Genomic DNA, 16606 nt, shown 5'->3' on the forward strand with positions numbered 1-16606 from the left:
ATTTTCTTTGCCTTCACAGAGCTCTCAATCCAGGAAAGAAGATAAACATTGAGCAAAGCACAAGTAAATAATTGAAAAAAGTGCAGGGTGAAGAAAGTACTGCAAAAGAGAAGGGTGGGAAATCTGGGAGCAGAACAAAGGGACCTGACCTGGCCTGGAGTTGGCCAGGCCTCCCCTTCCATGCCCTGGAATTCTCCCAACCACACATTCCCAAGGAAAAAAGCCTGGGCAAAAGGTCAGGTCCATCAAGTCTGATTGTCCACACAAGCAGAGCACGATGGAGAAGCTGATATCTCCTCCCAGCTGGCCCATTTCCCAAAACCCCCCTTATGCCCCTTCCTTCCTCCAGCAAGAGATCACCACAGGTTAACTGCCCTCCCTCAGCAACCTCTTCATCTGCAGTTACATTCACACACCAAGTTATTCTCTGCCAGAGCTGCTCTCTCCCATGGACACCTCACAATCCAGACTGGGGGGAGCCCTAAGGACAGTGGACTCTGAAAGAGCCAGGTTAGGATCCAGGGGGATGTAATGAGGAGCTAAAGAGCAGAACTGAGTGGCTTTCTGCTTACTCAGGAAGTAAGGAGGTGCCGGGCAAGGGGGAATCCCAGAAGCTGCTTCACAGGTTTCTGGGGTGGCCTGGGAGGGTTTATGGGGAGTGGCAGCTGCATAAGATAGAGGGTTTCCTTAGTGAGGCCCTGGCAGTGTCCCTGACCCATCCCCTCCTGGGACCAACCCTCTCTTTGCAGGGGTGAGTGATATCACTCCCTCCATATTGCAAACCTTCTCTCCTTGAGGGTTATATTTCTAAGACCTTAAATACCATCTGCAACCACCTCCCTCCCCAATCTGACACCTCCCTTACAGCCTTCTCCATCACCACCTCTCCCTGCCCCGAATTTTCATTCACCTCTCAGGGCCCCAGGAGGGCAAAACTCTGCTGGGAGAAGTACATAGAACTGTCAGTTACGGAGCACACACTGTGTGGCAGAGGTGATGAGGCCCTGCCTACCTGAGGATACAAGAGCCTGGGTCCACGGCAGGCCCTGCTGCTTATTAGCTGAGTGACACAGGCAAGTCACTTAATTACAGTTTCCTCATCAGTGAAAAGGGAGCAAGAGCTGCTTCCTGAGTCAGGGTCCAATAAGGAAATGTTCTGCCTCGTCTGCTCTGCTCCCTGATGTATCCCCAAGTGCCAGGGCAGTGCCTGGCACACAGCTGGTGTTCAATAACTGAGGTCTTTCTGGATGATGCATGTAGAGCTCTTGGCACACAGTAATTATTTGTCAAATGATACTTGAAAATTTTTTATCTCATGAAGCTCTACAGGGATTAGGGCAGGGAAAAGCCAGAGCCTCTCACCCTGGATGGGTCATCCAGCCATGCCTACTCTGCTGGCAATTCCCACCGCAGACTCTCTCTCCTGCTGGTACCTGGCTTCAAGCAAGGTGCTCTTGGCCAGTTCCTCCCATCTGCCTGGATCCTACTTATCTGCACCCAGCAGCCCTGAGATCCAGCGCCAACTCAGCCATGTGTCTCAGCCATGAGTGCCCAGCCTGGCAGCAGCAGGGGCTCCAGAAGCCAGAGCCCAGGGGGGAGCCGGGTGGCTCTGCCTCTGCCTCTGCTCCTGGGGCGACCTCGGGCAGGTCCGTGCCCCTCTGGGCCTCAGCATCTCCATCCCTCAGTTAAGGCATTTGGACCACCGGGTCCTGGGGCTGCCAGGTGGGGACAGGGGTGGCAAGCAGAGGGGTTCCAGAGGCCCTCACCCCAGCTCTCACCAGAGCTGCTCGGCCTTCATCTGCTTCATGTACTCGGCTCCCAGGGGAGGTTTTTTAGTGTTTTATAGCATCTGTGCTTTCAAAGGATTTGAAAACACTAAACTTGATGCCTTGATCAACCTGGCAACTCTCACTTTCTGGAGCTCTGAGCCTCTACAATTCTGAAATTCAGAGACTCTTAGAATCCCAAATCCCAGATTTCTGAAATACCAGGATTCTAAGATCTGGATTCTAAGATGTGCTGGGATTCATGCTACCGATGCAAAAATGCACTAGGAGACATGCCCCATGCAAACACAAGGCTGGGCCTTTCAAGCCTGAGGGTGGAAGGGGTAAGAGAAGGGTTTTCTTTCTGTCATGGGCACAGGAGAACTCCTCAGGGATCAACAGTAAGGGTCCAGGGCAAGTTGAGCTAAGAGGGAGGGTGGGGGTGGGGAGCCGGGCTGGGGGCACCTTCCCCACAGCTCAGGGTCAACCGCACATCCCCATGGTCAGGGCAGACAGAGAACAGAAGGTCTTTGGGGGGCTGGGAATTCAAAGTCAAGGCACCCCCACAGCCTCCCTTTTGGAGCAGCCCCAGCAGGTACAGGAGGCTGGTGCCAGCTTCCAGCACAACTCAGCAGCAGGCACTGAACGCCCTTCCCTACAGAGTGGCACCTGCCACCAGCCAGACCCTGGGCTGCAGCCAGGCCATCCTAGGGAAGCTCCATTTGCCAAGGCTCTGGCTTCCCAATGCCCGGCTCAGCGTCATCCACAGGCCTGACGTCCAGGCTGGCAGCTCTCCAAACACTCACCAAGTGGCTGTCCCAGCTGTCCCCAGCCACCGTTTCTCGATGCCCACCAGGCGTCAGAGGCACAGGGGCAGCGGGTGGGCCAGGGCACGGGCCCCACTCACCCCTTGCGGATGATGACAATGATGGCCCCCAGGAGCAGAATGAGGACAGCCAGCCCCCCCGCACAGATGCCCAGGATGAGCCCCATCTCCTCGGAGCGCTGGGACACCTCCAGGGGGCGCTTGCTTTCCTTGCAGGCAGCTGGGGAGAACGAAGCAAGACAAAGGGTCAGAGGAGAGATACAGACCACCTACCCCCTGGTAGGACAAGCTGGGCTGCACAGTTGCTCCTTATCCCCACCACGTGCCCTCCTTTCAGTCAGACCTATCTCCTTCCTTGACATCCCCTGAAACCTTTTGCATTCCTGAGTCAGGCACCTTTGCTTACACTTTCCCCCATCGGGAACAGCCTCCCTCTCCTCTCCCTTCTCAAACCCTCCCCATCTTCAGACCCACCCTTCTGCCCTCCTGGCAAGGGATGGGGGAGAGAATTATATACCTAGGGCACGGTTAGGACACCTCAGGATGGGGAACCAAGCACATCCTGAGTGGAAGCAGGGACAATCGCCACACAAGGGCCACCTCTTTCCCGCCATGTGGTGAAGAGCCAGGCGCCAGGAGGGCGGGGCTCAGGGAAGGCGGGGCTCAGGGAGGGCGGGGCTCAGGAAGGCGGTGGGGTTCCGGAAAGGGGCGGGGGTGGAGGGAGGAGCATGGGGCTGGAAGGGAGGAGAGCTGGGTCGCCCGTCTCTGGCTGTAGCTCTGGCCTCTTTTGTGGGCCAGCTCCAAGGGGTTCCCAATCACCCCTGGGCCCCACCATAATGGCTCCGCTCGACAGGCCAAGCCCCTGCCAAGGCCCCTCTGTGACCACCCTGGATGGGTGGGATGGGGATCGGATAGGCCCTGCTGTCCAGCCTGGGAGAAGCAGCCCTTGAGGTGGGCCACATGGGGGCCCAGAAAAGAAACCCCTCTGGTCCCCAGGCCCCCTGACGCCCTCCTCTGCTCCCACAGCCCCGGGTCCTCAGGACCCACCTCCCCGGGGCCAGGAGAGGGCGGAGCCCACCACTGAAGGACTGGAGGCGCCCAGAGGGGCTTACCTTTCCTGGCGATGCGGATGCAGTTCAGCCGGGTCTCCTGGAGGCACAGATGCGGCTCTCAGCTCCGCTGACGCCCGGACCTGACCCTCCCCACAGCTGGAACCTCGGACAGAGTTTCTGGGGACTACTCAGGGTTTTCTCGGGTATGGACTGTAACTAAGGACACCCCACCCGGCAGGAGGTCCTGGGAGGGGCACCAAGAAGGGAGAGGGCTGCAAACAGGGCCTTAGGAAAGGCGGATGACGTCAGAGGGAACAGAACAGGGTCAGGATCGGGCCTCAGAAGTGAGGGCGGGGCCTAGGTCTGGTTAAATAAAGAGAAGACTGGGAGGGAGCAATCCGAGGTGGGGCAGAGTCTGGGGAGAGGGCAGAGCTTAAGAGAAGAAGGCAGGTCCTAGGCCTCAAGATCTGGTCAAGAAAGGAGGAACCTGAGATAGACTCCTCCTGGGAAAGAGAAGCCTGAGATAGAAGACCAGGTCCTCAGGAAGGGGGCAGGGCTCTGGGGTGAGGAGCCAGGAGCCAGGGGGCGGGGCTCAGGGGAAGGGGTGGGCTGGAGGGAGGAGCGTGGGGCTCCAAGGGAGGAGAGCGGGATCCCAGGTCTCTGGCTGTAGCTCTGGCCTCTTTGGTGGGCCAGCTCCGAGGTGTTCCCAGCCTGGCCCCCCACCCCTGCCCCCCCTCCCCACGCCCCTAGCAGGTCCCTCACCCCCTTCAGGTGGCTTGCTGCCTGGAAGTAGATGAGATAGGCCTTCCTGGGCTCAAGCGGTGGGTTCCAGAAACCGCGATAGGTTTGGTTGTCACCCACGGTGAAGGGCATGGCCTCGGGCAGGCTGCTGGCTGTCAGTTCGGCCCCGAAGTAGTGCACCAGGCCACGGGCCAGCGCCGCATCGAAGGTCAGTGGCACTGGGAAGCAGTCCTGGGCCCCTGGCTCCCTCCGCAGCCGCCGCGGCCGCTCCTCCTCCACAATCACCTGGTACACGCTGGACAGGGAGGGGAGGCTGTGAGCGATCAGGGGAGGCCAGAGGACGAGGGGAGCCATCTGGTGGCTAAGGGTGTGGGATCTGAGGGCAGGCAGACCTGGGTGCTAACTGGACTTTCCTTCTTCCTAGCTGGGCAAGTCACTTAACTTCCCCAGGCCTCAGTTTCCTCCTTTGTAAAGTGGGAGCTACTGCAGGGCTGTTCTGTGAGCAAGATGCAAGGATGAAACGAGGCATAGCACTAAGGAACCTGGCAGGTTTACCAAGTGGCTGGTGCGTGTCAGCTGTTATTGCTGTTACACTCCCAAGGTGAGCCCTGCTCACCCACACGAAGCCCTGAGGCCCCACCCTGACTGCCCAATGAGTCCTTCTGTGCCCAACCCAGGACCCAGGAAACCAAAGCCTGAGGCTCCACGCAGGGGGTGCAATGGCTTCCTTCTGGGCCTCTCTAAATAGGAGGGTTAGAAGAGATTCATTCATTCATCAACTATTTACTGAACTCAGACAATGCCAGGCACGAAGAGATCGAGGCTTCCTGGACCTGACACTCTAGTGGGGGAGAGTCACTAAGCAAGCAAGCAAGGGCACGCCCTATCCTCTGTCCCGCTGAACTCTCCCAGCCACCCTGCAAGGTGGGCAGGTGCCTGTCCAGCCAGGAGGCAGCCTCTGGTCTGCAAATCCAAGCCCCACTGCCTCCCGGGTCCTGATTGCCCACTCTCAGGTGTGTTCCCTGGTCCCCAATTCTGTGTTTCTGTTTATTTCATCACTTTGCTGAATGGGCTTTTCCTGTGAGCACCTCCAAATCCTCTGTGGAATAAAGCCCAGAGTAAATCAACAAATGCTGGCAAATTTAAATATTTCCAGTCACAGACTCAGTCACGTCCTGGCATGTGACCTCCCGTACTGACAGCCTCTGCTCTGGAAAGTGGAACTGCCTTTTCCTTGCTTTCCAGCTGTTTCTTTCAAGCTTTGAAGTTGCAGGGGAAGCATCCCAGGTTCCTGGGATTTGAGCCACATGGCCCGTTGTCTATCGCTAACCCATTCTAAATACCATCCCAGGCCCCTCTCAGCCTCTATTTCCCAGGCTGTCAGGCCTCCCCCAGCCCCAAATCCCACCAGGAGATGATGATAATCAACATCAGCCATGAACAAAGTGCATCTTAAGCTGGGCAATCCTGCTGAACTCTCCCAGCCACCCTGCAAGGTGGGCAGGATGATCCTCGCTGTGCAGATAAGGAAGCAGAGGCTCAGAGAGGGGAAAGGACATGTCCAAGGTCACACAGCCATCATGCCTGCCCCCAGTCTTGTCATCATCATCCCTGAGGGAAGCTGACCAGTCACAGGAGCCCTCAAGGGGTCAAGGAAAGGACACAACTCCTCTCAGACTCAGCTGCACAAGGGCCCTAAGCCTCCTGCAAAATACTCCACAGGTGGCCTTTTTCCTGGGTCTCCCTTGAGATTCTGAGATCAGCCCTGGACCAGATCATTTCCTATAAGGAGAGTGAGAGGAAACAAAGCAGGAGAGGAAGGTGGGTGAGGAATGAAGGGGCTGTCAAGGGCACCTGGGCAACCCACTACCTGCTTTGGGGGGCTGACTGGAACCCCCAGCTTTCTCCCCATGCCTGCCACACAAAGGCTGTCACTCTCTCCCAGTGCACCTTTGTGGAAGAAGGGGGTGGACCAGAGGGGCAGGGAGGCTGCGTCTTCAAGAAAAGGTACAGGCTTTGCAGACAGACCTGGGTTCCAAATCCCAGCTCTACTGCTTACTAGCTGTATGGCCTTAGGCAAGTTAGTTAGGCTCTCTGAGCCTGTTTCCTGATGTGTAAAATAAGGGTAATAATACCCACTCGGCAGGGCTGCCAAGAGGATAAAATGACTTCATGCATGTAAAGTCCCCAGCGCAGTGCCTGACTAACAATAAGCACATACACACCCTTACACATACCCCTTAAACACCCTTATGCTCTCACACTCACATACTCATATTCCCACACACGCACCTCTCAAACACCCTCATACACACACACAACTCTCATACACACTCACACCCCCACACCACACCTCACACACCATCTTAGCTCCAAGCACCTTCTCTGCAGTAGAAGCAGCCAAGGTGGCATCAGCAAACCAGTTTCCTCTGGGGAGAAGTAAACAGAGATGCCAAGCTCTTGGCTACTCCAGCAACTGTCCTATCTGGCCAGCTGACCCAGCCTTCTAGAAAGCCCATCCCTGTGTCCCCCTGGTCAGCACCCTCCAGGAAAAAGGTGAGAAGAAATAAGGGCCCCCAGAGTTTTACTTCAAAGTTTCTGAGGGACAGGCCTGAACAGTCACCTCTCCAGGCGGGACATTGTCCAGAGACCTCATGGTAGTCACCACAGACACCCATGGCCTCAAGGGGGAGGTGACCACAGGCTTTCTGCCTGCCCAGGATCCCAGAACATCCTCCTCCAGACACTGAGCACTGAGTGGGGAGACTGAGGAAGGACAGGCTGAGCTGGCCTGAGTGGGGGACTTGGGGTCAGAGGGGGGCCTCTTCCCTGTGGCCCTGGCCTCCCACCCCTCCATCCAGGCTTTCCTACCTGATGGGCGCACCACGGCCCTGTGCTGGCCTCAGCAGCACGGTGATGGTGTTCTCAGACTCGCCCAGGGGTGACGGCATGTCAGCATAATCAAAGCTGGGAGCTGGGGAAGGGCACAGGGATATAAGCACAGAGCCACTGCACCAAGAAGGCCAGGCCTCCAGCCTCCTTGACCCCTGTCCTTGGATCCCTTACCCTTTAGCCTTAGCCTCCTTCATCCCTCTAATCTGAGCTTCCCTGACCTCCGACCTCAGCTATCTAGTTCAACTGACCATAGTCTCCTGACCCCTCTGACTTAAGCCTCCCTGAATCCTGACCTCAACCCCTAAATGCCTCTATACCCAGCCCCAGGGTCCCGCCACCTCTCTCTCTGCCCTTGGAACCCTGAGATCCTGGGCCACCTCCAAAGGGGTCATGGGGAGGCTGGGGGGCTCACCTGAGATGTTGGTGGTGATCTCGGTGAGTGCTGCTTGGCCGAAGCCCTTGCCCGTGCGTGCACGCACAGAAAACAGGTAGGTGGTGCCTGGGTGCAGGTTGGAGAAGACATGGTAGGTCTCATTGCGGAGCTTGGAGATGGTACGTCGTGGGCCCGGCACATTCACTGCTGGGTCTGATGACTCAATGCTCTGGTAGCTGATCTGGGGACAGGAAGGGCAAGCAGGCAGGCATGGGGGTGTGACCGAGAGGCCTCCCACCCACCATCTTTCACGTGAGCTAGGGATGAGGCTTGGCAAAGAGGACAGGCTCAGTGGGACTATGGATTCCCCTTAGCCCAGGCCCCTGGGCACCTTTGGCCCCCCAACTCCTTCCTTCAGTGCCCCCTTCCCCAAGATCCACTGGGCCAGAGACCCAGGCCATAGCTGGAGGAACTTTGATGATCACCTCTGTCCCCCCACCCCCACCCCCAGCACCACCACTTCCCTCTCCAAGCTGTGTGCAGCAGAAGGAAAGGGGGTCTTCCTCCCACCTTCCCCCAGGGGCCCCCATTGTAATAGGGGCCCAAACCCACCTCATACTGAGTGATGAGGCCATTGGGTTCCTGGGGCTCCTCCCACTTGAGGAAAATCATGTCCTCCAGCGGAGTGAAGGTCAGGGACTCGGCTGCAATCCCGCCAGGCACTGCAAGGGAACGGGGCCGGAGAAAGCAGGCTTTGAAGTCAAATGCCTGGGTTCAAATTCCAGCCTTGCCATTGAGTAGCCTGTAGGCTTGAACTGCTGAATCAACCTCTCTGAGCCTCCGTTTCCTCATCTGTGCAATGGGGAAGATAATAACCCCTCCCCAACCAGGAGTAAATGAGGGCAAATATCAGCCATTTCACATGGTTTAATCTATTACTGACTACTTAAAAAAAAGCTGATGGCATTTTCATTACTGAGCAGGTTGCATTCAGCAGAGAAGACTCTTGGAATATTCCTATTTTACTCTAACTGGGTGGTTTTCAGAAAATACAGACAATTGCTAGAGAAATTAAAATAACAATTGCATTAGGGTGGCAGGATTACAAGTGCAGATGTTTCCTTGTCTAAAAAATTTCCATTACATAAATAATATATTGAACGTAGAAAATCTCAGTAAGCATAAAGAAAGTGAATGGCACCTACAATTCCTCCACCCAGAAACAAAAAGTGTTAACACTTTGGAATAAACCCTTTCAGGTGTTGTCGTCATTATTCTAATGTAGCATCTTAACAGAGGGCACAGGAATTTCTTCTAGAAAGAGAATGGTCTTTGCTTGGGAAAACACCTTTACAAACCATTGGAAGGAACCTGAAATTATAAAGCAGGGGAAAGCAGAAACCAAGACAATAATCAGTGGAAGCTAAGCTGTTCTGTTAAAATGAACAGCTAAGGCAGCATTACTATTCACCCACCAAAATGGTAAAATGAAAAAGAGACCACCCCAAGTATTGATGAGAATGCTCAGCAAATGGAATTTTCACTCACTGCTAGTGGGGGAACACTACTAGCAGTGTGTGAACCACTTTGGAAACTGTTCAGCTATGTCTACCAAAGTGGAACACCTACCCTATAGCCCAGCAGTTCTACTCCTAGGCATAGACCTATCAGGAATAGGTATATGTACCCCAAAGATCTACAAGGATTTTTATAGTAGCAGTATTCAAAATAGCTGACAACTGGAAACAACCCAAATGTTCAACAAGAGTCAAAAGGATAAATAAATAGTAGTATAATCACATAACAGAATACAACACAGCAATGAGGATGAATGACCTAGAACTACAAGCAACATGGCTCAATCTCTCAAGCATAAGGTTGAGACAAAGAAGCCACATCCAGAATACATACTGTGTAATTCATTTTACATTAAGTGCAAAATCAAGCAAAAATTAATCCTTCATGTTGTAAGTCGGGATAATGGTTACCCTTGGATGGTGGTGGCTGGGAGAGGGTGCAAAGGGAAGCTTTTGGGGTGCTAGTGATGTTATTTCTTGATAAATTCACTTTGTGAGAATTTATTGAGTATCCACCTAAAATAAGTGCACTTTCCTGTAAGTATTATACCAACATGTCAATTTGAATAAAAAATATTAAATAACAAGCAGTTATTGGAAGTGGGAAGGGGTGGGGAGGAAAGGAAAAGGAAGGGAAAGAAAGAGGCCAAGCAGCCCAAGTAATGCCTGGCAAAGAGTGGGATAAGGCCACCACAACAACATACATGGCCGGGGGCTGGTGGGGGCTGGCATGAGGAGGGGTGGAGGGATGCAGAGGTCCACAGACTTTAAGAAAGGGACGGTCTGATATTCAACTTGAGGTTGTTTGCAATGTGTCAGGGTAAACCCCTCTGCAGGCCTCACTCCTGCCCCCAGCAAATCTTCTCAGCATAACACATGCACACTGCCTGGGGTAAGTGGAGTTTTGTGGAAATTAAGGAAGGCCAGTGCCTGGGCCAGTGCCTGGGCCAGTGCTGTGCAAAAAGAAAACTGTGCATGTGGGTCAGCAAAAAAAAAAAAAGCTAGAGACCAAGGAGCTCAGGTCCCCAGGAATTTGCAAGGATCTGGGGGAAGGCTTTGGACTTACACAAAGCGTAGAAATCAGAGATCAGGCTCAAATAAGCAAAGACCCTGCCCAACATCAGAGTTACACGACCTGTGCTGGCTTTAAAGTATAGCTGTTAAGAATGACAACTCTGAAGTCAGATGGCCAGGGATGAATCCCAGCTCTGCTCCCCACTTACTAGCTATATGATCTTGGGCAAGTTACTGAACCTCTCTTTTCCTCAATTATCTCAACTGTACAATGGGAACAATAATGGTAGCCTTTTGTCATAAGATTACATGCATTAGCATGTGAAAAGCCCTCAGAATAGTGCCTGACACATAGTAAGTATTTAATAAGTATTAGCTTGACATATGTAGAACATGGAACTCAACAATGACAGAATGCACATTTGTTTCAAGGGCGCACAGAACATTTACTAAAAGTTTACTAAAAGTTAACCATGTGCTGGGTCATAAAGAAAAGACCAAATTTCATAACAGAGGAATTAAGCCAGAAATCAATAACAAAAAGATACCTGGAAAAGTCTAAATTGCTTGAAAATTAAGCAACATAATTTTAAATATCTCTTGGATCAAAGGAAAAATCATAACAGGAATTATAAAATATTTTGAACTAAATGATAATGAAGATAGGCCATATCAATACTTATGACATGCAGCTAAAGCAAAGCTTAGAGTGAAATGTATAGCCTTAAATGTATATAATAGAAGTAAAGAAAGGCTAAAAATTAATGATCTAGCTTCTTTTTCAAAAAGCTGGAAAGACAGCAAATTAAACCCAAAGAATGTAGAAGGGTAAAAAGAATAAAGAATAGAAAATAAACATATAATAACTAAAATTTAAAAAGCCAAACAACAGCTCATTGGAAAGATTAATAATATTTATAAACCCATAGCAAGAGTGATCAAGAAAAAAGAGAGAAAACACCAATTACCAATATCAAGAATGAAAAAGGGACAGCATTATGGATTTTACAGACATTAAATACACATAAGAATAGTATAAACAACTCTATGCCAAGAAATCTGACAATTTAGATGAAATAACGAATTCCTGGTAAAACACAGTATACTAAAACTGACACAAGAATTGAAAATCTAAATATTCCTATATCTACTTTAAAACTTGGAACTATTATTTAAAAACCTTGTCAAAAAGAAAACTCTAGGGCCAAAATGGCTTCAGTGCTGAATTCTTCCAACTATTTGAAGAAGAAATTCTACCAATCTTACCCAAAATCTCCCAGAGAACAAATACGAGCTATTGTTACCCTATTGTTATACAGTTGGTTTAATCCTAAGCCAAAAGAAATCCTAAATAGATTTCAGTCCCAGGTGTGGAGTGTCCAGGGGAGGGTCTGAGAGTTGGGTCTCCTACCGTCCTCGTCTGTCTGGAAGGTGACCTCTCTGCCCTCCTTGCGCCCCTCGGGGTTAGTGAGGACGAGCCGCACACGAACATTCCGGTAAGGCAACAGGTTCCTGATGGTGTAGCGGCTGACGCCCCGCTCCATCTTCACACACTCCCGGAAGGTCTGATTGTGGCTGCTGCCCAGGTTGTAGTGGTAACACAAGGACACGCTGTAGGTGTGGCAACGCGTCACGTTGTAGCCCAGTGGTTCCCACTGTAGGGTCAGCTGGCGGGCCTGGATCTCGGCGAAGGCCAGGCCCTTGGGGGCCCTCATGGGCTCTGAGGAACCCGGGAGGCAGAGAGAGAGAGAAAGGTAGAGGAAAAGGGTGAAGGAGGAGAAAGAGGGACAGGGAGAGAAGGCAACAGTCAGCTGATTGAGATCATCCCTCCTTTGTCCCCAAGAGCGCAAATGACCCCTAGAACACTGAGCGGGGAGCAGGCAGGGCCATATTGGAATCCAGGCTCCGCCACTTGCCAGCTGGCAACCAGTGGCTGAGTCGCTTCACCTCTCTGAGCCTTACTGTGCTCAACTGCAAAATGGGAGAATAGACTCTACCTCACAGGATGGTTGTGAAGTTTAAAGTAATGCACAGAAAGCTCATGTATCAATGGCTAATACATGATGAGCCCCCAAAAATGACAGCTATAATTTTTATTTAATAACGTAGTTCACCTCCTAATTTAAGGTCATCCCAGATTTCATCAGGCTAGTTGGAATCAACCTATTGTTGTAGTTTTCATAATTTATTAACTTCAAAATCTTTCTGAAACAGCTTATAGTAAAACATATGAAACAATAGTAAATAGAAATCAGGTTGATGGAGGAAATGAAAGCCAAATAGTGAAATAAACCCAGAGATTGTTAGGGAAACAGCAATGCATGCTTTAGGTCCTATGCAATTTCTAAAGGTAAGGTTCAAATTAAGTGGTGAGTTCCCTGACTGCCAAAGCAAAGAAATGAAATGAAATGAAATGAAATGAAATGAAATATGAAATGAAATGAAATGAAATGAAATATGAAATGAAATGAAATGAAATGAAATAAAATAAAATAAAATAAAATAAAATAAAAAAGGAAATGCAACCTGTTATATAATAATAATAATGGCAGCTAACATTTATTGAGAACATGTCAGGCACTGTTCTAAGGCTTTAAATCCTTTATCTAATTTAATCCTCATTGCAATCCAAAGAGACAGGCGCTATTATTAGTCCTGTCTTACAGACGTGGAAATGGAGACACAAAGAGGTTAAGTAGATTGCCCACAGTCACAAAGACAGTAAATGGTGAGGCTCAGATCCAAACCTGGATAGGCAGCTCCAGAATCTGTGCTCTTAATCACCGCTACCTTGCCTCTCTATGAGGTATTCAACAGCCAAAACACACACACACACACACACACACACACACACACACACACACACACACACACAAGAAAGCAAGTGGAGGAAGGTTGTGGAAAGATAGCACAGAAGGAAGCTCCAAGAATCAGTCCATCCACCAAAACAAATTTTGAACTGGCAGAAACTGTCTGACTCATCTATTTCAAAACTCTGGAGTCTAATGGAACACTGTGTGGCATCCAAGAAAGAGCTGGAGGAAGAAGCTGGTAAATGTCTATGGATTTCACCTTCTGTGCAGCAGTCACTAGCCCCCATCCCCCAGCTGTATGGTAGGCAGCAGCGGGAACTGCAGCCCAGGCCCCACATGCAGCTTGCTGGAGCCAAGGTGGGCTATAAGGACCTGGTGCACGAAAATCCAGGGGCATGTGGTCTGATCACTGATCACTGCTTTTGATCAACTACTTCAGCTCTCTGGGGGGCTGGCACTAAGGACAGCCACTGTTCCATCCCCTTCAGGCAGAAGCAGCAAATGAGTCTTAAAAAGGCAGTACCTTTCTCCTTCCCTCCCTCCCCCTCTTTTCTCTTTCCATTCCCCAGTTTGGAGCAAAAATTGTTTGGAAAAGTCACAAATTGATGGCTCCAGCCCTCAACAACAACAACAAAAACCTAGCAATTCCAACGGAGTAGGAGAACTAAATTTCCAGAGCTATAACAGCATAAAACTCAGAATTCTGGTTCTCAACAAAAAACCACAAAACACACAAAGAAAAAGAAAAATACAGCCCATTCACAGGAAAAAAAGAATTTGCCAGAATTCCAAAGAAGCTCAGACATTGGAAATAGTAGTCAAAAACTTTAAATCAACTGTCTTAAATACATTCATTGAGCCAAAAAAATCCATAAACAAAGAACTAAAGGAAATTAAGAAAATGAAGTTTAAACAAAATAAGAGACAGAAATTATATATATATATAATGGAATGAAATGGAAATTTTGGATCTGTGAAGTTCAGTAACTGAAATGAAAAACATACTAGACAGGTTCAACAACAGATCTGAACAGACAGAAGAAAGGATCAGTGAACTTGAAAACAAGACAATTGAAATTATCCAGTGAGGAGCAGAAAGGAAAAATAATGAAGAGAAATGAGCAGAGCCTGAGGAACCTATGGGATATCATCAAGCATATCACCATACACTTCATTGGTGTCCCAAAAGGAAAAAAAGAGAGAAAGGGGCAGAAAAAGAATTTGAAGAAATAATGGCCAAAAACTTCCCCCAAATGATGAAAGATATGAATATACACATCCAGAAAGCTAAATGAACTCCAAGCAGGATAGACTCTAAGAAATCTTCACCAAGACACACTATAGAGAAATTGTCAAAATCCAAAGACAAAGAGAGGATTTACAAAGCAGCAAGAGAAAAGTGACTTGGAACATACAAGGGATCCCCAACAAAACTAACAGTGGATTTCTCATCAGAAGCCATGGATGCCAGAAGACAATATTTAAAATCCTTAAGGAAAAAACTGCCAAATAAGAATTCTATATCTGCCAAAACTATCTTTCAAAAATGAAGATGACATTAAGATACTTATAGATAAACAAAAGCGGAAAGAGCTCATTACCAGAAGACCTCCTCCAAAAAAAAAAAAAAAAATGCTAAAGAGAGTCATTCAGGCTGAAATAAAAGAGCACCAGATGGTAATTCAAAGCCATAAGAAGAAATAAAGAACCCACTGGTAAAGGTAACTATATAAGTAAATAGTAGAGAGTTCATATCCGAATGAAACTAGTCTGGAACTTCTAATTACTAGGTGCTATTAGTTTAAGATGTTAATTGTGATTACAAAAGTAACCACTAAGAAAATACCTCAAAAATACAGAGAAAAGGAAAGAATAAGGGAATCAAAAGGGTACATTACAAAAAAAGCAACTAAGTACTAAAAAACAGTAATGGACTAACTGAGGAACAAAAAACATACAAGATATACAGAAAACAAATAGCTACATGGCAAAACTTATTCCTTCCTTCTCAGTTATTACCTTAAATGTCAATGGATTAAACTACCCTCCTAAAAGTCAGCAACTGACATTATCCATCTACATGCCAGCTATCAGAGACTCACTTTAGGTATGAAGACACAAAGAGTTTGAAGATAAAAAGGTGGAAAAGATATTTAATGTAACCAGTGACCAAAAGAGACCTGCAGTGGCTATATTATTATCAGACAAAACAGACTGTAAGTCAAGAAAGATTACAAGAGAAAAAGATGGATATTATATATTGATAAAAGGTTCAATCTAGCAAGAAGACATAGCAATTATAAACATATGCACGTCACAACAGAGCCCCAAAATATATGAAACAAAAACTGACAGAATTGAAGGGAGAAATGTAGTTCTACAATATTAGTTGGAGACGTCAATACACCATTTTCAATCATTGACAGAACATCTAAACAAAAGACCAATCAGGAAATACAGAACTTGAACAACACTATTAACCAATCAGTCCCAATGCACATATTTAGAATATGCCCAACAACAGCAAAATACACATTCTTCTCAAGTGCATATGGAACATTTTTCAGGATAGGCCATATGTTAGCCCACAAATCAAATCTTAATAAATTTAAAAATACTGAAATCATACAAAGTATCTTTTCCGACCACAACTGAATAAAGCTAGAAATCAATAACAGAAGGAAAACTGGAAAATTTACAAATTTGTGGAAATTAAACAATACACTATTAAACAATCAATAAGCCAAAGAAGAAATCACAAGGGAAATTAGGAAACTTAAAACAAATGGAAATGAAAACACAATACACCAAAATTCATGGGATGCAGTGAAGGCAGTGCTCATAGGGAAATTTATAACTCTAAATGCCTTCATTAAAAAAGAAGAAAGTTCACAAATCAATAACCTAACCTCTCACCTAAAGAAACTAGGAAAAGAACAAACTAAACCCAAAGTTGGTAGACAGAGGAAAATGGTAAAGATTAGAGCAGATATAAATGAAATAGAGAATAGAAAAATTGACAAACCTTTAGCCACACTGACAAAAAGGGAGAGAACACAAATAACTAAATTCAGGAACAAAAGTGAGGCTATTACAACTGACCGTACAGACATAAAAAGGATTATAAGAGGGTACTATGAACACTTAAATGCCAACAAATTAGAAAATCTAGACGAAATGGACAAACTCCTAGAAATATACAAATTATCTAATCCAATGCAAAAAGAAATAGAAAATCTCATCAGACCTATAACAAGAGACTGAACCAGTAATTAAAAACCTCCCAACAAAGAAGAGACTGGGACCAGATGGCTTTACTGCTGAATTCCACCAAACTTTTAAAGAACATGTAACTCCAATCTTTCTCAAAGTCCTCCAAAAAACTGAAAAGGAGAGATTACTTCCTACCTCATTCTATAAGGCCAGCATTACCATAATACCAAAACCAGATAAACACAGCACAAGAAAAGAAATTACAGACCAAAATCCCTTATGAATTTAGATGTAAAAGTTCTCAACAAAATACTGGCAAACCAAATCTAAGAGTAC

At 47.9% G+C, this 16606-nt stretch overlaps 1 protein-coding gene across 9 annotated transcripts in view; it reads right to left on the reverse strand.

Moving 5' to 3' along the window:
- PTPRU (protein tyrosine phosphatase receptor type U) overlaps window positions 1-16606 on the reverse strand; it is a 99496-nt gene that overhangs the window by 40091 nt on the left and 42799 nt on the right. For 8 of the 9 annotated variants that reach the window (XM_037827935.1, XM_037827933.1, XM_037827937.1 and 5 more), the window contains 7 exons: window positions 11656-11964; window positions 8266-8375; window positions 7693-7894; window positions 7257-7359; window positions 4407-4680; window positions 3705-3741; window positions 2674-2812 (listed from right to left, as the gene is read on the reverse strand). In XM_037827935.1, coding sequence (XP_037683863.1) covers window positions 2674-2812; window positions 3705-3741; window positions 4407-4680; window positions 7257-7359; window positions 7693-7894; window positions 8266-8375; window positions 11656-11964 — 1174 coding nt within the window. The remainder of the gene's footprint in view (window positions 1-2673; window positions 2813-3704; window positions 3742-4406; window positions 4681-7256; window positions 7360-7692; window positions 7895-8265; window positions 8376-11655; window positions 11965-16606) is intronic. The other variant, XM_037827942.1, reaches the window with a different exon arrangement.

The sequence above is a fragment of the Choloepus didactylus genome, chromosome 2 (assembly GCF_015220235.1).
Source record: "Choloepus didactylus isolate mChoDid1 chromosome 2, mChoDid1.pri, whole genome shotgun sequence".
NCBI lineage: Eukaryota > Metazoa > Chordata > Mammalia > Pilosa > Megalonychidae > Choloepus > Choloepus didactylus.